The sequence below is a fragment of the Drosophila pseudoobscura genome, chromosome 4 (genome assembly GCF_009870125.1).
Source record: "Drosophila pseudoobscura strain MV-25-SWS-2005 chromosome 4, UCI_Dpse_MV25, whole genome shotgun sequence".
Classification (NCBI taxonomy): Eukaryota; Metazoa; Arthropoda; class Insecta; order Diptera; family Drosophilidae; genus Drosophila; species Drosophila pseudoobscura.
Window position 1 is genome coordinate 18,788,191 of NC_046681.1, and position 23,929 is coordinate 18,812,119.

Below are 23,929 nucleotides of genomic sequence, written 5' to 3' on the forward strand. Positions count from 1 at the left end.
CAACAAAAGTATGCATTGACTCTCTGTTTTGTGGTACCAAAACGGCTATGAAACGGTTCTGTGTCCAGATCGTAATTGAAACTAGACATGTTCGATATTTCCATACTTTTAATCGGTCATGAGGGTGGCAAGTGGTTGCTTTTACTGTTGTTTTATTGTATGACTGTATGATTCAGTATGACAAGGAATGATATTGTACGTAGGGGCGTCTTTCTTACTGCTACAAATACTTTGGCAATCCACAGCTCCATTCATCCATCCAGCGCAGTGACCAATCCATCAAAACGACACTTTTAAAGCATCGAGTAATTGAAGACCCTTTAACATTTATTAACTTAGACTGTAGACTAGGCAAGACAGACGCTAAGCCCTTATCCCTATCACATGTCATACTCGTACACCTAGTGTTAACAGATAGGACCTCTATTCAGCTTGGACTCGCCCCCTCCTTGATGGGGGGCACGTATTGGACACCGATCAACAGCGGGGACTCTTCCACTCCCTTTATCTGTTCAGGGGTGCGAGTGTCCAGTGCATTGATTTCGATCTTCTGCATGAGAAGCTTCTTCCAGAGCATCTGTCTCGGATACCACAACATCATTACCAGACCCAGGGCAATGCCCAGGCAGCCGCATACCTTTCCCAGGCTCTCCATGATCGGTATTAGCTTGACGTAGGTCAAAAGATCGGGAGTGATGCGCACATGGTAGTCGGCCCAGATTAGGGGAAAGAATGTCCGACGCGACTTGCGATAGATTCTGAAAATATCACCATTTTTATTTTCCCAAAGGATCAATGGAATTCCGTGCTTTTTACTTACCCTGATGGTCGTGGCTCTACAAGGAGGCTGGCCATTATGCGTGCCTTGATCTCCAGAATCATGCCCGTCTTCGGCTCCAGAATGACCACCAATTCATGACGATCCTTATCTGGTTTCATTCCATCCACCTGCTCCACATAATACGGATCGGCCTGGTGGAAATGTGGATAGGAGGCAAAAACGGGCGCTCCGTACCAGCAGGAGGAGATGTTCAACAAACCCGATCGTACCTCCTGGCAGTTATCCTGGCAGTAGCAACTATTTTGTGGATTATCAGTGCCTGGAAACAGAAAACAGGAATCATTCATATACATATCAATCACTATCGGAACAGATTTTTACCATTTGCCATGTTCCGGGCAGTGCCCTTGTAAACATATCCCTCTACGCCCTCGAAAACGGTGGTTGAGTGGTAGTCCACCTCCAGTTCGCGACAAATGTCGGGAAGGAAGTAGGAGATATTTCTGCCCTTTTCCAAAGGAATCGGATGGAACTCCCCAGCACTTCCCTTTAGTCGGCATCTGGGACTAGAGGCAGTGACATTGTTATACCGCCAACGGGCGATCTGTCCCAACTTACTAAAGTCCTGGCGTCCCGTGTATACATTGTGATGGCCATAGATCTCCATGCTGCCATTGCGCTGCAGGGGAATCGGGAATAAGATATATACATATGTAGATCAGAAATGCGATCTTACAGGATAAGCATATCCAATTTTCTCGTAGGGAAAATTAAGTTCGGGCATCAAGTTGGTGGGAACCATTTTGCTCATCTTGAGAAGAGGCGTGTCAAAGCCATCGAACATCCAGTCACCGGCAGGACGAACCATGGTGGTTTCCTTGCCGTACAGATTCAGGGTCATCAGCATGAGGGTCCGCAGCATGGGGCTCCAGCTCCACATCTTCTGGTAAATGCCAACAATCAGCAGATTGGGGGCCACGATGGGATCCGTGGGCCGTCCCGCACTGCCCGCCTCATCGAAATCGAAGCGACTGCGACGCATGTACGAGACCGTGGAGTTCTCATCGTGCCAGACCACATTCAGCTTTTGCATCTTTTCCTTGAACCTGTAGGGTCCGAACTCCTCGAATCGAGGCTTCACTGTTGGATCATTGAGGTGCTCCGAATTGGTCCAATTGAACATGTAAAGATCCACGGCCGTGTCCATCGAAGGGGACTCCCACAGATCTGTGATCAGGGAGTTTGGTCTCAATACCATGAACCCCTCCAAGACCCATTGCTCTATACGCTCTAGATAGAGAGTTGCGCATAGACTGCAGGTAAACAACAGCAGACCCGCCACACCCGTCCTCAGAATGCGCTGTTTTCCAATCATGATGTCGCGTCGTAACGTGTAACGGATCGTATATCAGTCTGAAATGGTTAGATCTAGATTTTTTTTAGTTATATCCAACACAAATGCTACGCATAACTAGTTTCCTCTTTCTGGAATTCTCGGTGCTCAATCGTTTATATCGAAACCAGACTACCTTCTACCACCCTCTAAATATGCATACAAATGGCTCTGTGTACCTACGATACGTGGACCAGTGCAATTTATTTTTTTTCGTGTAGCCTAGGCCCCGAGAATCGTCCATATTCATATTGGCTTGATCATTAGGCTATTAAACTTTTAATTTGCCTTTAATTTGCTTATTGATTGATAGATGTATGGATTTATAAAAGACTTGTTCTAATAACAACCAAATATCCGATCTTAAATATCAGAGAACCAATAAACTTTCTTTCTCAACCTTTCAAGGATTTCGAATAGACTTTTAGTGCCCAATCTATGCTTTTTTTCAGCTTTCGAAAAGTTTATGAGTTTTAATCCTTATTATAACTTTTCTGAACTTTCTGAAGAAATAACCTACCATTCTTTATTTACTTTGTATTTGTTTGGAATGTGTTTTAAAGCATCATTTTTGGAAAACAAATAAAAAATTAATTTCCTTTTTAGATAATATCCCATTTATATGATTTTCATCGTTAAAGGATTCATATTTATGTAGATCTTTACTTGTAATTCCAGTTTTCACTGACCGATCACTACACACTTATTTGCTCAATCAAAAATTACGTATTTAAAGTACATTTTCGTTTCTGATCTTAACCATATGATTTTTCTTTCATAATATGTTTCGAACGCAATAAACGGTCACTCGGGGTCTTTGCACCTACCGATCCAGCGATGATCAGGAAGATGAATCAGCCGATGATGGTCTCTGTGATTCTAGATGATGACTGATGGATGATGGGTTCAACTTCCTACTACTGTCTGTTGTCTGAGCCGAGTCCAAGTCCACCCTCCAGAGGTGGAGGTTATCATCAAGCGGCGATAATGCAGGTCTCTGAGGCTGTGATTTCTTATATGTTTGCAGATCTCTTTTTATAATTCTTTGCTTGAGAGATCGATCCTCACGAATGCAGGAATGGCGCGAGTGTTTTAAGATTTTCTTGGTTTTTAATCGAACCGCTTCGAGTGACGACTTGATAACGACTGAGTCTGGCGGTTGGAAAATAATTTTCAAACGAGAATACAGCTACATACATATGTAAGTATATGGAACAACGAGAAAAATAAACATAAATGTCGGAATTAAATGATACTCGTACTTTTCCTAAAAAAACGTTAATTGTGGCACGGAAAGAAATCCAACTCGAGTTTCATTTAAGATGCATTATTTGCTGATGAAGATCAATATCATTTGAGTTTAGTTTATTTGTAATATAACTCGATAATTAAGCGAATCTCTATCTTGCCTGCATGTAAGCAATCGCATCTGGTATATACCATGCCGGGCATTATGAGCCAGCGCCTCTCGGTCCGGCCACGGATCTTCCTGGGATCGCCGCATATAAACATTAATTTCTCCCAGTGCATTATTTACGACTTGTTTTAAAAGGTCTGAACTTAGAACTCCATGTAGTAGCTGTACTTGTAATGCGGCTACAAGGCCCCAATATTCTGGGGTTATCTTTTAACGATACCGCTCCATGCCGCTCCCGTTCCCCCGAAATGGAAGTGCACTCAGGTCCGAGCGCAGTCGCATAACTGTGAGTAGCATTATCAATTAAACTCTAACCCGTCCCAGTCCATTCTACGATTTGGGATTGGGGATCGGAGCGAATGAATCTCCAATCTAGATTTCTGCTGCCTTGTTTGCTGAATGGTTGGTCACCCCTATTGATAAGCCCAGTCCCCAATTCCTAATCGGCTCCGTTCCCAATTGTAGATGGCGCGGTCCGATAAAGAGCCATGCATTCGTAGAGGCCAGAAAGATTTGTTTTCCAACCAATGTGATGCGTTGTAATCAGCTTGAAAATTATGACAGCACAAAGAAAGTGCTAGCACTGAAGAAATCGGATTGCGATTGCAGCCAATAAATATTTCAAAATCACCCGAAGATTGTATACCTATCAAACGACAAATAATTACTAAAAATCATATATCGATCATCATTGCGGGGTGTGAGCCAAACGTATGATAGTTCATTGAAGTTTGTGCAGATCCATGGATCAGAGATGTTGTTACAATAGTAAGAGTAGTTTATTTATTTATATATGGAATATTTATGAAGTAAACAAAAGACAATCATGATTAAAGTTCAGTTTAAAACGTCTTAATCGATCTCTGCCTAACACTCGTACCCTTTGCAGGGTATCATGCAAACACTTACACATTTCACAATTATTTCAGTCTTGAATCAATTGTCGCCTTATCAACACACCTAGGGCACAGGGCTAGGCACAACAATGGATGATCGCCTCATATGGATTGTTGGTGGTGGGGGCGGGTATCATCTCGCAAAGCTGAACTTGAGGACCCCAGACGTGTGATCCAGGCTGTTTGGTATCTGTTTGCAATCGATTTTGATGTGTTTCTCGTTGTCCATGAGACGGGAACTGTCCATAATTTCGGGTTTAATATCACTCTTGCGTATCCACAGCTCCAGTGGCTGTGTGCGCCATCGCTGTTTGTTGAGGATTGCCAGACAGCTCCAGACAAAGGCATCGCCATGGCAGCGGGTTCGGGTTATGTCCAGAACCCGCAGCTGGCGACAGTGGGTGACAAATCCAAGCAGACTCAAGGGACTCTCCAACTGGTAGCCGCACAGGTGCAGTTCAGTGAGTTCCGGGAGTGCGGAGGAGAGATGACGCAGCATTTGGTCTCCGAGGCACTGCAACTGGCCCTCCTCTTCGCCGTGGCCGTGCAGCTCCAGTCTCCTTAGATTCCGCAGATTGCCGAGTTCCCTAAAGAACCTCTCGTAGTCGTGGAGGATTCCGCTGAAGCGGAAGCCCTCGATTAGCCTGGATCTGCCCGTGGGATAGCTGGGACGCGCTATGCGCGACAGCACATCGAAGACAAAGTTCTTGGAGTAAATGGACAGCTTGTTGAGGCGTGGCAGCTGCAGCAGCTGCTGGGTGATGTCCGACTCCATGCACAGATGGTAGTCGGCAATTTTGATGTGCTCCAGCGTGGGGCACAGCTGCAGGTCCACCAGGTCGCAGCAGTTGACCTCATCGCAGTCCTCCATAATATCAAATTTACGTAGTTTCAGCTGTCGGAAAAGGTCCCGAAAGTGCTGCGACTCCAGGTACTGGCAGTCGTCCAGGCAGAGCTCGTTGAGTAACTCCAAATCGCACAGATACTTTCCAGTGATTTGGCATCCACGGAGTTTGAGTTTTCGCAGCGAGGGAAACACACGCCGCAGCAGGCGCACATCCTCGTCCACAAAGCGGGCACGACCACGGCGATGGCCATCGCCCAGCCACTCCAGGCTGGTCACCCCGGACAGGGTATGGCTGCTCAACAGGCGAAGCCGCCTCACATCCAGCCGCTGGCAGCTCAAACGCTGCATGTGCGGTGCCAGGGTAAGCACAAAGGCCAGAAACTGACGCGAATTGGGGCTGGAACGCTTGAACATCTCATCGTGCAGCGCCACATTCCTCACTCGTGTCCGCCACAGCATCTGCACAATGTTCTCCAGGCGACGATGCAGCTTCCCCAGCTCGTATTGTTGGTACACATTCAGGTGCCGTATGATTAGGGCTAATACGTCATCGTTCAGCTGCAGCAGGGAGGCGGAGCCGGAGGCGGGTGTGGGGGCTGCTGCATGGGATACAGATACATGCGAGTGGAGTGTGGGGTTAATGGGTGTTTTATATCCTTCCAAGGTTATTCGGTTTTTTGCACTGCTGCTGCGCTGCTTACCTGTGTCCGCTGTTGTTGTCGTCGTCATTGTTGCTCTTCTGCTCAGGCTCAGAGCATTTTCAAAACTGAAACTACGCCGTTGCCATTGCCAGATGATCGCTGCGCTCTATCCAAAATAACAGGACGGTCAGAAGTCCTTTTAGGGGTGGTTTGCCAAACGGGCGGAGAATTCGCCTACCTACCTAAATTACTTTTGCCTTTTGGAGATGGAAAACCCATTCGATAGTTGTCCGAATATCGCCACAGCTGTGGCCTACTTTCGCTGAAATCTGTGCTACAAAAATTTAAAGAAATTTATATTCAATTTAGAGGCTCTGCTCTGTATAGAAATCCGCTATATATATAGGAAAATGCAGTAAAATTACGAAAATAGTATTATATTCTTTCAATTTTATGATTTTACCAATGAACCATACAAAATATATTTTCTGAAAGAGATTAGATTTCTGCGGATTTATGCAATGCAATTAAAACACATATATTATATAAGGAAGAGGCAGGTAACATTCATTGGTAACCCCTTTGCAGGTTATATGGTTCAATAAAATACAAGCCGATTGTTCCTACGGCAGCTGTAAGCTGGTTTAAGCTATATTACAACTGTGAACATAATAAATAATGATAATCTCCAAAAGATAAGGCTCAACCTCTTCGACTTCTATCACAGTTAACGACCCAGAAGGGTTTTATTGTGGGAATAATAAACAACAGGTGGTCGGTCGGTGGTCTTTGTAGTTGAGTGGAGTTCTACAACTAGTAGGCCGATTTCGATTAAATATAAATAAATGATGAAGAAAAGATAATATATTCATGTATGTAGTTTAGTTGCAGTGTCTTCGAAACAATGGATGCTCCATGGCAGTTATACTTACTATTTAAATAAATATTAGTTTGATTTCGATCAGATCTTTCCAAATCTGAAACAATCGGTTCTTGATAATGATATCAATTTCTTCTCTGGCTTCCACAAAAAAATTAGGATACCCCGTGCGCTAGACAACCGTATGCTGATTGTAAAATACGGGTATTGTCTGCGAAGGATTGCAAAAAATTACGAGACACTACAAATAGCCAGTGCTCTCTGGCTTTCTCTCCAAACGAACTCTGAAAATTTAAATTTCTTTATTTTTAATAATTTTTTAGTTGGTTTTTTTTTTTGTATGCTTATGCTGCGCGTTGTTTGCTGCTTTTTTATTATTTTTTTGTTTAGTGCTTACTACGTCATCAATTTTAATTACATTTTACTCGTAACTTGTACAATATATATTCTATATATAATATATATTCGTATATATATATATATATATATGCATTTCATTTTTTGTCCAATTTCTGTCGTATAGGCATATGTTGTTAGGTATATATAGTGTTGTATTGTATCTGATTTATAGTACATTATTGTTTCTATTTAGTATTGTTACTGTTTGTTTGTTGCTTCTAAATTGTATGTTAATTTATGGGGGCATTCCAAGCGTATGCTTTCTTTCTCAAATCTCCTTCTTCCCTCTTTCCTCTTCCCAAGACTTCCCGCTGCGTTTAGGAAACATTTACAGCACTTTGCCGGTTAATTGTTAATAATCAATATGTTCGAGAGTGTTTATGTTTGTTTGGGGTGATAGAGAGGCATACTGTTATTACTATTCTCACGTTTATTCACTACGCAACTTACAAATAAATCTTAATGTTTGCCATTTCATTCGTTTTTAATATTGCCACACAATAGAATTTCTTCTGGTTGGTACTTAAAATTGCCTTCGCTTGCTACACGTTATATCATTAGTTAATAATCGTACAATATATATGTATTTATATACTCTATATGCATTCTATAAACTGCGCTCTATACACATCACCAGAAATTCAAAAAACACCAAAAACTAACACGCATAAACGACTACATCAATACATACGAGTGTCACTGTGTGTGTGTGTGTTTACGTGGGTTCATACTGTAGCCAAAATCATCTAATTCCAAAAGTGACAAACTAAAATCCTTCAAAATAAAAGTCTCGCACTAAAACTTAGCTTAGAACATCTTGCATATGATGAAATGATTTGTTAATTTTTTGTTTGTTACAATTTTCAATTGTTCCCTGCATTCTTAGTGTATTTAAAAAACTCTCACTTTGCTGTCTGTCGATATTCGGTATTTAAGTTATTTTGTAAAAATTAAACAATTAAATAAAACGAAATTGCATCTTAAAATGTCGTCAAACAAACAGTGTTAGGTTTGCCGTTTATTTGTGGTACAATTACAGATTTTTAAATTATATTAAAATTGTATATCAAGCATTTAATCCATTAAAAAAATTAAATGTATAAAATGTTGCATTTAAAAGGAAGCATAATGTGTGTGTGTGTGTTTGTGTGGGGTGTTTCTTCTTTAAATAATTAAAATGTTGACTCATCTTTAATAATAGTTTTGTATTTGTATATATATATTTTTTTTCGATTTTTCATATTGTTTTTTTGTTGTTTTTGTAAAATTTAAAGCAGATATGTTGTTTTGCTTGTGGCGCTTGGGGCGTTCTTCATTATCGTTTCGCTTTGTTTTCGCTTTCGTTTCAACGTGTTCTTGTTGTGTGGTTGTTTTTCAACTGTTTTCAACATAAGCACAGTTTATAGGGTTATAATTAATTATAATTTTAGAGTTGTGCCTAGTCGTCATATATATACTATAGATGTATATATGTATGCGGGGGTATGGGTTGTTGGTTGTTTTTTTCTTTCGGGGACTGTGGTTGTGGTTGTTGTTAACTTTAATAGTGGGGTAATAACTTGTTGTTATAGGTTTTAGTATTCATATATCATAATCGTAATTGTAATCGTAATTTTAATCATAATGATAGCGGGCGGCACACGCCCAACTAAAATCTATTTCGATCTACAGATCCTCCATTTTTCTCATCCGCTCGATCGTCCACTGCCGTACGATCCTCATCTCGTACTCAATCTTATCATTATCCATCCTGCCTCCTCAATTATTACTTTTAGTAGTTCAACTAACATTAAATATAATAATTTGTTGTTTTCCTTATTCTTTTCTCTTTCTCTCATTAGTTTTTGTTGCTTTTGACTTATCCCTATACTTTCCTCGTCATATTTCTGTATATGTATATCGTAATCGTACGCTCAATATGCGTCTTATCTCATCATTCATCCTCAAAATCATCAGCAGAGGGTTATTAATGATATTAAAACTGGGGTTTTAGGTCCCCCCGCATATCCACTGCGGGGGTTTTAATAATATATGTATATATATATATATATATATATATATATATATATATGTATATACGATGAAAGTGTGTGTTATATATATGATTCTCTCGCCTTGGAAAATGCAAAACTAATACATGTGTGATTGTAGATTTTCGATCGATTTCCAAGGATTCTGATGCGTGTTATTTACAAACTATAATTTATACATAAGATAATTATATGTATAGTATGTGTATCTGCATATGGTTACGTTTGATGAGGATGCTTCTATGAATGTCGCTCTCTATATGAATATAATCATAACTTAGTCAAAACACAATATAAAATACATGATGAGGCGCGCTTTTGCTGCTGGTTACAGACACACTCTCCAGGTAAAAGGTTTCACAAAAAGTGGGAAAAAAGTGAAGTCCGATGGATAGATTTAGCACAGCTAAATGGAAAACCCCTTTCCTAATACCAAACACCATCCTGACAACAAAATCGCGCAAACCGCCGCCTTGCACACATTTCAGAAATGTTGAAAACACGTGGAATAAAATGGACGCTAAGCGCCCAAAGCATTAAAGATACACAGAGAGAGAAATAGAGACCGAGGGGCGAGAACAAACTATGAGATGATTCGTATTGCACGTTAAAGCTGGCGGCGGAAGCAGACAAAGGTGTGGATGACGTATTGAATATAGGATTGGCGGGAAAGTTAGAGACGAAAGAGAGAAGGAAGACTGCAGGAATACAGGATACAGCGTCCTGTTGTTCTGTAATCTACGCGTACGCGTAACCAGCGCGCTGTTAAAAACTATTGTATAACTAGCTGCTTATATGGGATGGGGGGTGCGGATCAATGATGCTGATTGCTTCAGCTCTCACCACGCCGCCGTCGACGTTGTGGTTAGTGTTGAGGTGGTGGTGCTGCTGCTGCTGGTACTGTGGGTACTACTGTGGGCTGTGGTGGGAGCGTAGCCGTGCAGGAGGGGGGGCTACTGTTAGTAAACCACCGGATGCTGTTCGACATTGGCCGGCAAATGCTGCAGCTGCATGGCAGCACGGGCGAGGGCACTGGGATCGCTGATCAAGGCGATAGGCACCTGTGGCGGTGGCTGCTGCTGCTGCTGCGGCGGTGGGGGCGCCTGCGGGTGGCCCTGCTGCTGCTGCTGATGGTGTTGCTGCTGCTGCTGTTGATGCTGCTGCTGACGGTGCTGCTCCTGCTGCTGATGGTGATGGGCAGCCTGCTGAATCGAGAGCTGCAGCAGTTGCTGCTGCTGTTGGAGCTGCTGCTGCTGTTGCTGATGGGCGGCCACTGCCTGCTGCTGATGCTGAGCCGCCACCTGTTGCTGGTGCTGCTGATGGGCTGCCGCCGCCGCCTGCTGCTGGGCGGCTGCCTGCTGTTGGGCAGCCGCTGCAGCGGCAGCCTGTTGCTGAGCGGCCTGCTGCTTCTGCGACTGCTGCTGGGCGGCAGCGTTATGCGAAATCAGCGTCGAGGTGACCAGCGGCACCAGACCCGGCGTCAGTTGGACCGCACCCGCGCCGCTCGCGGCACCGGCCGTGATCTGCTGGATGGTGTGCATCGTGGTCGACGAGTGGTGGGGAACTGAAACGGTAGGAGAACCGAATAAGTTGGGCACATTGGGACTCGCTTGCGCTAGCGCAGTCGTGTATGCCGACTCACTTATGATCGGTTTCACTTCCTGCTTGACTTGCGTCAGCACACCAGCCGGTATTTGCGGATGCGGATGCACGGGTGGTGGCGGCATCATAGCATCCGGGTGATTCATCTTCATGTGGCGCTTCAAATTGCCGCGCTCGACGAAAGCCTTGCTGCACAGAGTGCACGCGTGTGGTTTCTCGCCCGAATGGGAGCGCATGTGCGAGACCAAGTGACCTGCGAAACGGACAATGGAAGCGACATGAAGATCTGTGATCTGCGAGGATCTTGAATTTCGAAAACGGCTATTGGGCTCTCGTTTTATTCATTTTTCATTTTCTGTTTGTTTTTCTGTGTTACGATTACTGCAGCCGGGGGATCGCTTCCACAGAGCGGCCATGCGGCGGCAACAGGGGAGATGCACGTGCCGCGTGCGACATTGGTACCGATCTCAACCCTTAGAACTGTGGAAACGACCCCCACCACTGGCCACTGCCTTGTTTTTTTTCGTTTGTGAGGGAACTGTGGGAGGTAGGACACTGGGGACTAGGGCAGGGCCGTGGGTGTACGGCTGGGGCTGGGGACACTATGCTGACGCCACGTCTCGCGTGCTCACACACATTGGGCGGCATAGGCGCACCACTCACCTTTGCAGATAAAGTTCTTGGGGCACTTCTCGCAGGAGAACGGACGCTCCATCTCCTGGCCCTTGGTGTGGCTGCGCTGATGGAAGAGCAGGTTGCCCTTGAGGGGGAAGGACTTGCCGCATGTCTCGCAGGTGAAGGGTCGATCGCCGGTGTGACAGCGTGACATGTGATTGATCAGATGCTCCTTGCGGGTGAACGGCTTGTTGCAAACGTTGCAGCAATGCGGATTGTCGCTTGAGTGCTGGCGCATATGGTTGTTGAGGTGCTCCTTCCGTGTGAACGTCTTCTGGCAGTACTCGCACTTGTGCGGCGAGTCGCCCGTATGCAGGCGCACATGATTCGTCAGGTGCTCCTTCCGTGTGAATGTCTTCTTGCAGTAGGAGCAACGGTGCGGCGAGTCGCCCGTGTGCTGACGCACATGGTTCGTTAGGTGCTCCTTGCGCGTGAACGTCTTGGTGCAGTATGTGCACTTGTGCGGCGATTCGCCTGTATGTTGCCGTACATGATTAACCATGTGATCTTTGCGCGTGAACGCTTTCGTGCAGTACGTGCACTTGAACGGTGTCTCACCCGTGTGCTGGCGTATGTGATTGACCAGATGCTCCTTGCGCGTGAACGTCTTCATGCAGTAGGAGCAGCGATGAGGCGACTCTCCCGTGTGCTGGCGCACGTGATTTAACAAATGCTCCTTGCGCGTAAACGTCTTGGAGCAGAAGTCGCACCGATGCGGCGTCTCGCCTGCTTGCGTGGCAAAAGTGTGAGGAGATATCAAGAAAATGTTTAGAGATTAGTAATCATTCATCATTAACCCTCAAGTCAGGGCGGAGGCAAGGCTGGTCATGGCACAGACGGGTGCATGGCAGTGCAGTACGATACACGTCACATCTCCTTGGCGATGGGGGAGAAGAATGCGTATATGTGTGTGTGTGTGGCTGTAGCATGTGGCATGTGGCATGACAAGATACAATATTATAACTCTTATACATCCTGTAAATATGATCAAGGATATGTGGTGTAATCGGTAATCGGTTATCGAATCGGTTAATCGACTTCTCTTCTTTTCACCCCATCCCTAATTTGAGAGTTCGTTATCGCTGCTGCTCGTGCACCAATCGTGCGCCGTCGACTTCTGTGTGTTTGTTTGCGTGTCAAAGCGTATGGTGTTTATATTTTATTTTTGTTTACAGAGTTGAACCTTTAGCAGCTACATATGTATATATGGGGGGGATATCGGGAATCAAGGTTCTGGGAGCTAGCGTGTGGTGTGGTGTGGTTCGGTTCTTTGGTTTGTCTCTTTACCTGTATGCCAGAGTATGTGATTGGTGAAGTGCTCCTTGCGGCTAAAGCTCTTGCCACAGATCTCGCAACGGAACGGCGTCTCGTTGGTGTGCGATCGCATATGATTTGCTAGATGCTCCTTGCGCGTGTATTTCTTTCCGCATACATCGCACTGATGCGGTGTTTGACCTGTGGTTATTGGGGTAGCAGAATAGAAATGTATAGGGTATTGGGTTTGCTTCTTTTATCATCAAGCACTGTGCTGTTACACAAAAACTTCTTTCCTTCTTGTTTGTTCTCTTTTCTCTTATATATACCCCGGTTCCACTAGAGTTCCACATTCTGAAGCTGTATAATTTCCCATAAGCGAATGGATACTAGAGACTAGAAAATCTGAATTCTTAGTTGCCATTTTTAGCAGCATTTAAAATACAAACAATTTTTTAGATTAATATAGATCGGAAGTTTCCAATATTTTGGGGGTACAAATACAACTAGTATCTGTAATGCGATTTCGGGAGGAATATTGTGATTCTTGAAAACAGAAAAATTATTGCCATTCACTCGTGAACGTGGGAATCTGCGAATGTGAATGTGCTTCTAATGGAACAGAGGTATAACGAGTATTCTTCTAAGGTTTCAATTCGTTAGATTTTGTATTACGTTTTTGAACTTTTTGCAAATAAACATTTAATAATCATAGAAAAAAGTAAAATTTTGGTATACCCCCCTCCCGCCCCGCACCGCTACTACTAAATGTGTGGTGGTGTGTGAAACTGGCGCCGTGGCTTTCGTTGGGTTCGAACGAAGCGAACGGAGGCTCTGCTGGCGATTCGGGCATATGGACGTGGGCGTGGTGGTCTTTTGTGGATATGCAATATATGTGTGGTGTGTGGATGTGTGGATGTCTGGATGTGTTGGCATGTGGTGTGGATGTGTGTGGGATGTGTGCCTGTCAGCTCTGTTTCTACTCTACTCTATCTTCAGGATGCTTTTGGTTTTTTTCGAACGTGAAGTTCTTTCTCTTTTCTTGAGTTGATATGTTTTGCGAAGAAAAGCCTCCTGAACTGTTACAGAGGCCCTATATGTATGTACATATATGTATTTATAAAAGCTTTGTGTTCATGTGTGTCTGTGTGTGAGAAATTGTCTCCAATTGCGCGCGTGTGTGTGTATGTGTGGGTTTGTATGTGTGTACCAATGTCGCAGTTACACAGAGACGTTGGCAATCGACAAGCAGCAACAACGAACTTTATTCTTTTTTTTTATTAATTTACATTGGGCACCCTGTTTGACAGCAGAGACAGAGAGAGAGAGAGATCGTAGTTACACAGGCATCAATCAGGAGAACAGGAGAGGAACAGGAGATTCAATGGAGTGGAGGAATCAGTAAAGTGGAGAATCAATGGAGTGGAGAGTGGAGATCAGGAGTCGATTTCAATGGTGTAGAGTGGAATGTATTGGGAGTGCAGATCAGTGGAATCAGTGGAGAGGAGTGGATCATAAAATAAAGATCGGTGTGTGGAATGCAGGATGGATTGCAGAAACAGAGCACAGGAATGTGGTTGTGTTCTTGGTTGTTGTTGTTGTTGTTGGTGTTTTGGGGATTGTGTGATGGAGATATGATTTGGTGGGGGTTTAAGGATAATGTTATGAGCGGTATGAGCGAGTGAGCGTGAGGTTTATATATATTTTGTTTGCAGGATAATATACGGATGATCCTGCTGCCCCTGGGACAGGGCACAGAGAACCGTCCGTACATCTAGCTGAAGCGTTAGTGAGTACATTCAGTGGAGGACTGTGATAAGGAGGAGAGTAGGAAGCTGGGAGGCTGGGCTCAAAGGAAGACAAAGCACAAGCGATGGGAGATAGAGATATTAGAGAGAGAAAGAGTCTAAGGAGGACGACAGACGGAGGACGCACGATGAAGCTATTGATTGTTTAATATTTGAATTTTGACGGTGCATGTTGCAAGATTGGTATTGGTTGGCTGGTTGATTGGTTGATATATTGATACATATATTGATAGATTGGTTCTTGGTTCTTGGTTGGTGTGATGTGGTGATGGCTGTTGTAGTTCTTGTACTCTATATAGATATATGGATTGGATATAATTTCGAACTGGATTTGACATTTGACTTGGCTCTGAACTCGATATTTTTGATATTCGATATTTGAATTGAATTGATATTTTGATCGGTATGGTTTTTGTTGGTATTCGGTATTTGGTTTGGTTTGGTTTGGTATTTGGTATTTGGCTTGTTTTTTTATGGTATTTGGTATTTGGTCTTTTTGGCGCTCGCCGCTCGCATTGTCCGCCCCCACCAATCAATCACACTCACCAGTGTGCCACATGTAGTGGTTAACATAGTGTTCCTTGCGCGTAAAGGACTTCTTACAAATATCGCAACGATGTGGCGTCTCACCCGTGTGTTTGCGCACATGGTTAACCATATGCTCCTTGCGCGTGAACGTCTTGGCGCAGTACTGGCAACGGAAGGGCGTTTCGCCCGTGTGCGAGCGAAAGTGATTGTCCAGATGCTCTTTGCGGGCAAAGGTCTTTTGGCAAATGGTGCAGGCGAATGGCTTGTCCGTGGAATGACGTTTCATATGCCGCTCCAGACTGGTGTTGTTGGCAAACACATTGAAGCACACGATGCAGGTGAACATGGGGCCACCGATGTGGATCTTCCCATGGCGTGTCAGGTCCTGCGACGTGGTGAAACCCTGTCCGCACACCTGACACATGAACGGCTTGCGTTCGCTGTGGTAGCGACGGTGCACGATCAGCTGATACCGAAACTGGAACATCTTGCCACAAATGTCGCACACATGGGTCCCCGTCGCAATGGGCGTCCCGTCTGGGGCCAGCGCCACGGTCGACTGCCCGTCCACGCCATGAATGCCGCCCTCCATTTTAGGCATAAGCAACTCACCCGCCGTGGTTGTGGTGCCCCCGCTACCGCTGTTGCCGCTGCCACTGCTCGCCGTCGAACTGGTCGTGGTCACCGTAGCGCTGCCCTGCTGGCCGCCGGAGCTCGTCGCCACCGGCAGGCCGTTGCCTCCCGCCGCCGAGGCGGCCGCCGCTGCTGCTGCAGCAGCATTCGCTGATGCCATTACAGCCGCCACAGCGGCATTATTGGTGGATGCTGCAGCCGCTGCTGCCGCTGCACTCACGGCATGCGTCTGCGGTGGCAGGGGTGGTGGCGGCGGCAGTTGCCCGCCATGCGCCGCCGCCAGCTGATGATTGACCACATCGCCGTGGATCTTTCCAAAGACCTCGTGGTATGTAAACAGCTGGGAGATATCCTCAATGTTAACCTTGTACATTTCTATGCCGTGCGGCGGTTTGCCATCCTCTTTGTTCTCAGATTTAGGCAAGGGCGGCGGTCCGCCGAGGGTGATGGTGGTTCCACCAGTGGTCACGACCGGGGCTACAACTGATGGCACCGAGCTGGCAGCGCTCACGTGCTGCATGCTTGTCCGGGACTCCGATGTTGAAAATCCTTCTCTTTGCTCCTCCTCCGTGTGGTATATTTTGTATTAAACAGTGTGTTCTTATAGTTGTGGATGGGACGGTGCTACTGGTTCTTGAATCTTTCTTGAATTGAGTTCTGTTGTTGTTGTTGTTGCTGTTGCACCTGCTGCTGCTTCTGCTGTGTGCCGCCTACATATTGTTGTTGCTGCTGTCGACTGCTTTCACTGAGCGTGGCTACAACAAACGAAAAAGGCAAGTGGAAGTGGAGGTGTCACTTAATCGAGCTGTTGCCGAGAGCTGGCTGGCTGGGGGAATTGGTGGGGCAATTACCATGTGGTTGATGTTGTTCTTGTTGTTTGTTGATGATCTTCTTCAGTTGCTGCCACGGACAATGTTTAAAAGTCTATCGTTCACCTGAAAGTGCAGGAAATATATAGAAATTAAATCGGTTGAAATGAATGGGAAGAAGGAAGGTCCAAAGGTAAGATTTAATGGTAATTCTTATTGTTTGTCACTTTTTTTTTTTGTTTAACAAGGAAGCTTTCTTCATTGTTGTATTCCAGTATCTACTGCACCCATGGGGATCGCTGGAAACGGGACTGCTTGGGCCAAGGCCTTGGCCTTCCAGGACACACTGCTTGCTAAGCAGTACAGTACATCCTCTCCCCTTGCCCAATGATGCTGTTGCTGCTGTAAGTTTAACAGTGCCTTAACAGTGTTCTCTTATCATTCTAACAGTGTCGCTAAGTAAACACTTTCTGTTATTGTTGTTGGCCCTAACGGGACAAAACAAATTTCTGCAAAGATGAGCAGCAGCAGCAGCATGGAAGAGCAAGCGAGCGAGCGAGCATTAACCCTTGAATGGAACACAAACTTCAACACAAATACAAATCCCGAGAAGTGGATGTGAAAATGTTGTAAGAATGGGTTTGTTTTGTGTGTGGGTGGGCGGGTGAGTGGTTGGGTGTCCGTGTGAGTTATGCAAGTACAGTTGAGCTGTAAACGCACACAATCAGAGAAACAATCGTCATACAAATATACACACAATACATACATATATGTATGGATATGTTTTCCTGAACCCAGGACTAATTTATGTAAAAAGATGTTGGGCATTTTATTGATTTTGCTGCTGGGCATTAAAAGTGATATAAATTGCCCATTAGCGAACCGCAACCCGCACACTCTTCCCCCCACCGCTACACAAATACTCTGTCACTCCCCCTCACACACACACAGCACCCATACTCCCCCTCACACACACACATTCATATGTATTCCCTCTCAGCTGGATCTAGACCACTATGTTTTGCTCCAGGACAGCGGAAGAGAAGGGCGCAGGAGCAGGAGCAGGCAGGCAGCAGCAGGGGAAGTAGCAGTACAGGCGGCAGGCGGCAGAGGAGCAGGACGCAGCAGCAGAAGAAATAACTTTATATAAATTGTAAATGGCAAAAAGCAGCAAAACCGAATGACACAAGGGACACAAAAAAGGGAGTGGAGCAGGGCTTCAGCAGGGCTCCAGCAGAGCTGGGGCTCGAGCTGAATGCCTCGCCTTAGCTTTTGGGGCTGGGGGCATGGATTCAGGATTTAGATATCCAATCAGAGTATGCAAGCATTTGATAGACATTTTTGGAGAGAGAGAGAGAGAAAACACACACACACACACACACACACACACACGCAAATTTAAACAGATAGGTGGGGAGAGAGAGAATGCGAAGGTCTACGAAAGTAATGTAGGAGTGGAAGTCATGTGTGAAGTGAAGAACGAAGGGCCGAGAGGGCGACTCAATAGGCTCAGCTTATAGGAATAAGGAGAGAGGGGATCCGAAGGGCCCCAGCTTATGTGGGAGTGTGTAGAGGTGGACAGTCAAAGGGCTGAGAGTCATGTGGGCCAGTCGAGGGGGTGATGTAAATATCAAGAAGTACAAATCGATTAAAGACAACGCTTCGAAGTGTTAGTGCGTGCGTGTGTGTGTGCAAGAAAAAGTGAGCTGCGAATTAAAGATGGTCAGGAAGAGAATAAGAGAGAATGGGTGGAGAGGGGGGGACGGGGGAAAAAGCAAACAGAAGAGAGAGCGCTCGCGCATGAGCGGGGAACGGGGGCTGTTTGCATAGGTCCTGGTTGTCCCTTTTTTTGCTAAGCGCTTTACAGTTACAGCTTATGGGCTGCTTAGCCAGCAGGCGGGAGAGTGGAGACTGGGAGATGGTGGCCCCTCCCGAAGCTATTACTGCGCTCCTCTTTCTCTCTCTCTTTCTCCTCTCTCTCTTTCACTGTTTGATTGTTTTTTTGGAGCAAATAATTCAGCAAACACAATTCAGAGCTGAAAGGGAGAGGGTGGGGCGGGAACGAACTAATCTTGAGAGGCGGGAACGAACCAGGCTGCAGAGACCGAGAGACAGAGAGAGAGAAAGAGAAGAAGAAAACGCTGGGTGGAGAGAAGGACACTGAAAAGGGCGCCACTTTTAACTGTGGTGAGGTAGGAATGTTTGTGTGTGTGTGTGTTACACACATGCATAAGTAACGTACACATGTATGCAAGATATTTCCCGGGTCAGCCCCCAACAAAAAGAAAAGGTGGGTGGGGGGGAGGTATTCGGGCGGACTTGTAAAATTCTGATGAAGCCAGGCACAACAAGATAAATGGCTCAATGTAACAGTAACGACACAGGGTGTCATCGTATCAAGTAACTGTAATGCAAGTCGCGTTATAAAACGAAATAATAAGTTTACTGCTATACTTGCAAAGTGGCGCACAAAAGTCTACATACAAAATATGTATTATTTTAAAAAATAATATAGCGCGGAATCTTTGTATCTTCAATCCATGCTTGTTAGGACTTTCATAAGAACAAAGAAAGGTCTCTTTACTGACTTTGCAGAACTTAAATTTATGAAGAATTTGTTTCGGGGCGTTACAGAAGAGCCTTATTATCTATAAGAATCACAACGTCGTGATTTTTATTATTAAAATAATACAATAGATATTATTTAGACGGCGTTCTGCTTCGAACAGAGCTTTTGTAGACTTTTTTCGCCACTGTATGTAGTTGCATTACGTATGTATATTATTTTGATTACATATTAAACAGGTTCCAGGTTAGATTGTGCTCATAATACGGAAAAATCTCACTTTGCCGACTGGGCAGCTAAACTGTATTTCGCGGTACCCGCAAAAGTCTACGTCATCTTGCCAAATCGTTTAGCCTTCCCTTAAAGGGCATCCCGCTTTTATCTTTCATTCCGAATCTCAATCATTCTCAAAGACTACAACTGCAACAAAAAACACATTTACCGAGGTTCAAAGTTTCTATGGTGTCCAATACTTTTTATCCGCTCAGTTCAATCGACTTTATAATCAGTTTGTGTACGCTATTATTTCTACGAAGCAACACGAACATAATATCTACAATAACTCGATTGCAAAAAATAAACAATAAAGCCGCAGATAGCGGACATGAGACCCGCGGGATAGTTTAAACAAATATCTGGACCGGCTTTATCAAAAGACAACACAAAGTCGAGGTGTTATCTTAGAATGTAAGGCAATTTAGAATGTAATTTAGAAATTACAACAAATATTTAAATTACGATAACTATTTAAAGACTGATTCAGGTGTTAATGTTGAGTAACCAGAAAATATCATAGCAGCAGCAATTATTAATGAACATAGAAATTTAGGAAGTTTTAACACTTATGCACATCACGGTTACCAGATGAAGAATTCAGAACTCAATAAAAGCATTCATTACAAAATCGCCAAAATGATTTGATTCCCCTCTCTCTCACACTGCCTTCTTATCCATCAGGTCTCTCTCTTCAACCTTCTAGTTAGTTACACTCTAGTCTAGTGGGATACAAAAAGGAGCCAACCAGAAAAAACAACGCCAAGTGTGGCCACCGTGATTTACATACAGATGTATGTATGTCTGCATGTGTTTATCATCTCATGTCCAAAATATGCATATGCACATATTGGATTGTACCATTGAATTCTACTGTATATGAACTGATGGTTGTCCTAAAACTATGTACATATGTAAATTCCTAGCGAAAAACATTGACCAAATAAAATAGAGTAAAATTATATAATGGCCACCCTGTATATATTAGATGATGGATTGTAGAAATAGCCAAACCCTCCTCACTTACCGTTCATTTAGGTAGGGAGTTCCTCTTGTTGGCCTAAATATTGCGGGGCTCTCCAGGAGCGGACTTAAAAAATATATTTATACATATACTCCTTTTTTTGGGGGTGTGAGGACACCACCTGCAACAAGAAGAAATGGAGACATCGAAATAACAATAACGGTAATAATAACAACCAAAGAGAGCAACAGTTTGTTGCTGGTGTTTATGTTTGCGCGATATGTACAAACGGCCCGCGGTACAGTTTTCCCCCTTTGCCGATGGCCTGACGGAACGGGACGGGGCGATAGAACCAGTGGATGCAGATGCGGGCGTGGAAGCGGGCACGGACGCGGGGCAAAAGCAAATCAAGCGAAAATTTATTTGCAGCCAATATATGCAAAAGCCACACACGCACACACACACACGCGCGCGAAAGCTGCGCCGAGTCTGCGTCACAATGCTGCTGGCAGAGGCAGAGCAAAACGAGGAAAGAAGACCAAACTATTCCAACTCCTTCCAATTGGAAAGGGTGCGGTGGGGGGATGTCATGCAAAATTTTAAATTTTCGAGCAGCATACTACATCCAGGGGTGCGAGTAGGCCCCTCGATTGGATCAGAGATGTGGTGCTAACAAATCAAATTAATTGTATCTATATCTAGAAGAGGCCTGTATGTGCGTGCATCATTCCGTCTTCTAGATTCTAGATGGGGGAGCTCTCCTCTCATCTCTCGCTCTCCCTCTTCATTCCGCTTTTGGCTGCCAGCAGAAGACGAAAGAGAAAAAAGTTGTATCTTTCTTGCTTTCCCACTCTGCGGCGGCCCCCGCCCCTCTCTCTCTCTCTCTCTCTCGCTCTCTCTCCACAACCAGCCTTCTGCTTTTCGTGCACTTTTGTATGGGTTTTGCTTTATTTTGTTGTTCTCGTTTTTCCCCTCTCTCTCGCTCTCGCTCACGCTGACACTATGCCGCTCTCGTGCACTCACACACACAGACTTACGCTCACGCTCTTTTTGCCTTACATTGTCTCTCATTATTCATTGAACGACAACGACGAAGTTCCTCCCCTGCCACGCTCCCCTGCTGCTCTAAGGTCCATCCACCGCGCGCCCAACGTTTTGCACGAACGACGCTACGTACAATTCCCAGCCGCCTAAAGCGGAAAACCAATAAAAACGAATTGAATCGCAAAGCGTAAGTACAAAATAAAGCGAAACGAGACAAAAAATGAAAGCTGAGAGAGCGGATGAACGGGAAAGAGGCGGACAGGGAGAGAGAGCAAGCACAGCACAGCACAGAGCACAAAAGAGCGAGAGGAATGAAGCGAGTACAGGCGGCACGGCGCGTCGCATACAAGTTTTTAGCCTTTTGGCTCACATTCTATATAGCCCCCGAGATCCGAAACTCGAGTTATAGTTATAATTATTGCTGCTGCTGCTGCCGCCTGGTGGCTGCCGTCTTTTTCTTTATTTTTAATTCTCAAATTTTGAGCGAATGAGAGAGTATGCGAGAGGACTGAACGATCGCGACTAAGGCACATTTTCATTACAGCCAATTAGTGTGCATTTCATAATTGTTTAACAAAATACAAATAAGAAAAATCAGAGTAAGAGAGAGAAAAATGACCAGAAGTGGAAAGTCCAATTCGACAAAATTACGGTTCTAATAGGAGGGGAGGGCCGCATCAACCATATGGCAGATGAAAAAAAAGGGGCAGAAATCTGGAAGTAAAAACTATGTTTACACCGGAGCAGAGCTGGTGCCCTCACTCTCTGCATTGCACTTTTTCCCATCTTTCTAGTAATATTAATAAATTTTTGAAAAATGCAACCCTGCGTCTCTCCCTGCCCTGCCACTCACCGACAGGCAAACAAGAATGACACGATGATGACGTTAATGGGAACTCTGTGGATGTATGTGCACACACACACCAATAAAGATTAGACGCGCTCACATATCTCACACTACTCACTCATACACTCACACACACAGGCACATTGTAAAGTCGACCGCAAAGTCATTTGATTAATAACTTTTGGTATTCTTTTTTTGAGTACGAATTTCACAAATAAACACAATTGTTTCGGCACCTTCGCCCCCGCCCGTCAATCCGGAATTTAGTTGCAGTTTTTACATACATACACATGTATATTCTCTTAAGTATGTTCTTATGACGCCAGTATAACGAAAATTACTTGATTGCACTGGTGTTGGTGGTGGCTGGCAGGCACTCTCACGTATACATCTACATACATCTGTCCGTATGTATGCGTGCGTGTGTGTGCAACAGTAGTAGAAAAATCAGAATCGAAAAACGCCGCGCGCGGGTGAGAGAGGCGGTGGTTTCGGCGGTTGAAAAATGAATGAGACGCGGAGGCAGCAGAAGGCAGGCAAGCAAGCAGGCAAAAGCGAACGATGTAAAAGTTCTTCGTGCGGCGGGTTCGGAAAGCAGCCGAAAGCACACACACAAGTTAACCTAGGCAGTGCTGGTTACTTGGCTTTAGCCAAGCCAGAATATTTTTTGCAAATTTGATTTTTCTTTAATGTTTTTAAGCTGCAAATTATCGTATTCCAATCGAATTTAAGTCGAAGTCCAAGTCTTTTATTTAAACTGCAAGACAGCGATAGCATTAGACGACTATAACTAATTGGGATCTTTGCATGATTTTATATAGAAAATAATAAAAAGTTGGCTTTTTTTAGATTTTTATTCTGAATCTAGCTATTTTAAGTCTGCTGTTGTCACCTCTGTTAAGAGGTGTGGAGGCAACGAGAGAGCGAGAGATGGTGAACGAGAGATACAGATACAATGCGTGCGTGTGTGTGTGTGAACGCGATTGCGTTGTTCTTATTAACCGACTCGCTGGCTAACCGCCCCCCCCCCCCGCCCATGCCTTTTTGGGGCCCGAAACATAAAAAGGCGGCAAAATTATTAAACACAAATATGGCAGAACAACAAGGAATCCAGCCAGAGTGCAATTTGAATTCTGTGTGAGTCTCCGTTTGAGATGATTGTACGTACCCGGCGGTTTTTATATTTTAATCCAAGCTACCACTCCTTTTTTTGTTGCAGCGTCCCTCGTTCCACGACGCACGGAGGCAGCTAGCTCCAGACGCTTGCTACAAAGTTGTTTAATTACTGCCGCGATTTACTTTGGGTATTACTGAACCCTAACAACACTATTACACAGCCCGCAAGGTAGTTTGGTTTGTTAATTAGTCCGGTTCTTTTTTATTTCTTGAACATTTAACACGGATCTCCAATTGTAGTTGTAGTGCAAGAGGAAGAGAGCAAGAGAAGTGAGGAGAGCGTGTGTTGTAGCCCTAGTACAGTGCAACCATTTTCCAAAAGGTTGGCAGCGTCGCGCTTAACTCATGGGACTGGCAACGATAGCATGGATATCCGATATCTTTGGACTTCGGTATTTTTCGTTGCAGTAAAATCAAGATCGTCATCGATGTTATCGATGGTTGAAAATTCGACTGAACCTGCCCA

At 44.6% G+C, this 23,929-nt stretch overlaps 3 protein-coding genes and 1 long non-coding RNA gene across 21 annotated transcripts; 1 reads left to right on the top strand and 3 right to left on the bottom strand.

The window, feature by feature from the left end:
• Positions 1-90: 90 nt before the first annotated feature.
• LOC4816973 (protein peste) lies at positions 91-3,321 on the bottom strand. 2 transcript variants are annotated; one of them, XM_015180318.2, is made up of 5 exons: positions 3,002-3,321; positions 1,518-2,194; positions 1,163-1,460; positions 821-1,100; positions 91-758 (listed from the first exon to the last, which is right to left on the bottom strand). In XM_015180318.2, exons 2-5 carry the CDS (start codon positions 2,154-2,156, stop codon positions 428-430), a joined length of 1,548 nt encoding a protein of 515 aa, XP_015035804.2. In that variant the 5' UTR covers positions 2,157-2,194; positions 3,002-3,321; the 3' UTR covers positions 91-427. The 2 variants fall into 2 exon arrangements, with proteins under 2 accessions (XP_015035804.2, XP_015035805.2); XM_015180319.2 differs by having other exon boundaries at positions 1,518-2,209; positions 3,002-3,320.
• LOC117184083 (uncharacterized) lies at positions 3,288-19,152 on the top strand. Of its 3 annotated transcripts, none has more exons than XR_004469283.1 (3): positions 3,288-3,375; positions 16,869-17,222; positions 17,594-19,152. It is a non-coding gene; the product is annotated as an uncharacterized lncRNA (long non-coding RNA). The 3 variants fall into 3 exon arrangements; XR_004469281.1 differs by lacking the exons at positions 16,869-17,222; positions 17,594-19,152 and adding exons at positions 3,727-3,993; positions 4,057-4,447 and having other exon boundaries at positions 3,290-3,375; XR_004469282.1 differs by lacking the exons at positions 16,869-17,222; positions 17,594-19,152 and adding exons at positions 3,727-3,877; positions 4,057-4,447 and having other exon boundaries at positions 3,290-3,375.
• Positions 4,416-6,248, bottom strand: LOC4816870 (uncharacterized). Of its 2 annotated transcripts, none has more exons than XM_033380211.1 (2): positions 6,036-6,248; positions 4,416-5,930 (listed from the first exon to the last, which is right to left on the bottom strand). In XM_033380211.1, the coding sequence occupies exons 1-2, from the start codon at positions 6,061-6,063 to the stop codon at positions 4,621-4,623; spliced, it is 1,338 nt and encodes a 445-aa protein (XP_033236102.1). In that variant the 5' UTR covers positions 6,064-6,248; the 3' UTR covers positions 4,416-4,620. The 2 variants fall into 2 exon arrangements, with proteins under 2 accessions (XP_033236102.1, XP_033236101.1); XM_033380210.1 differs by having other exon boundaries at positions 4,416-5,933; positions 6,036-6,247.
• Positions 7,736-23,843, bottom strand: crol (crooked legs). Of its 14 annotated transcripts, none has more exons than XM_033380202.1 (9): positions 22,629-22,851; positions 20,460-20,577; positions 16,636-16,719; positions 15,254-16,539; positions 12,849-13,016; positions 12,120-12,290; positions 11,550-12,035; positions 10,927-11,139; positions 7,736-10,848 (listed from the first exon to the last, which is right to left on the bottom strand). In XM_033380202.1, the coding sequence occupies exons 4-9, from the start codon at positions 16,302-16,304 to the stop codon at positions 10,244-10,246; spliced, it is 2,694 nt and encodes an 897-aa protein (XP_033236093.1). In that variant the 5' UTR covers positions 16,305-16,539; positions 16,636-16,719; positions 20,460-20,577; positions 22,629-22,851; the 3' UTR covers positions 7,736-10,243. The 14 variants fall into 14 exon arrangements, with proteins under 14 accessions (XP_033236093.1, XP_033236092.1, XP_033236087.1 ...); XM_033380201.1 differs by having other exon boundaries at positions 15,170-16,539; positions 22,629-22,850; XM_033380196.1 differs by lacking the exon at positions 22,629-22,851 and adding an exon at positions 23,456-23,843 and having other exon boundaries at positions 11,550-12,290; positions 15,170-16,539.
• Positions 23,844-23,929: the final 86 nt, after the last annotated feature.

What these genes read in the sequence shown, in the direction of transcription:
- LOC4816870 (XM_033380210.1), bottom strand. Translation starts at nt 6,063, where the DNA reads ATGACGACGACAACAACAGCGGACACAG. An exon ending in GACAACAACAGCGGACACAG is followed by an intron (nt 5,934 to 6,035) that starts GTAAGCAGCGCA and finishes TATCCCATGCAG; the next exon opens with CAGCCCCCACACCCGCCTCC.
- LOC4816973 (XM_015180318.2), bottom strand. Translation starts at nt 2,156, where the DNA reads ATGATTGGAAAACAGCGCATTCTGAGGACGGGTGTGGCGGGTCTGCTG. An exon ending in AAATTGGATATGCTTATCCT is followed by an intron (nt 1,461 to 1,517) that starts GTAAGATCGCAT and finishes ATTCCCCTGCAG; the next exon opens with CGCAATGGCAGCATGGAGAT. An exon ending in TGCCCGGAACATGGCAAATG is followed by an intron (nt 1,101 to 1,162) that starts GTAAAAATCTGT and finishes TTCTGTTTCCAG; the next exon opens with GCACTGATAATCCACAAAAT.
- crol (XM_033380196.1), bottom strand. Translation starts at nt 16,304, where the DNA reads ATGCAGCACGTGAGCGCTGCCAGCTCGGTGCCATCAGTTGTAGCCCCG. An exon ending in CCACTACATGTGGCACACTG is followed by an intron (nt 13,017 to 15,169) that starts GTGAGTGTGATT and finishes CAATAACCACAG; the next exon opens with GTCAAACACCGCATCAGTGC. An exon ending in GGAAGTGAAACCGATCATAA is followed by an intron (nt 10,849 to 10,926) that starts GTGAGTCGGCAT and finishes CTACCGTTTCAG; the next exon opens with TTCCCCACCACTCGTCGACC.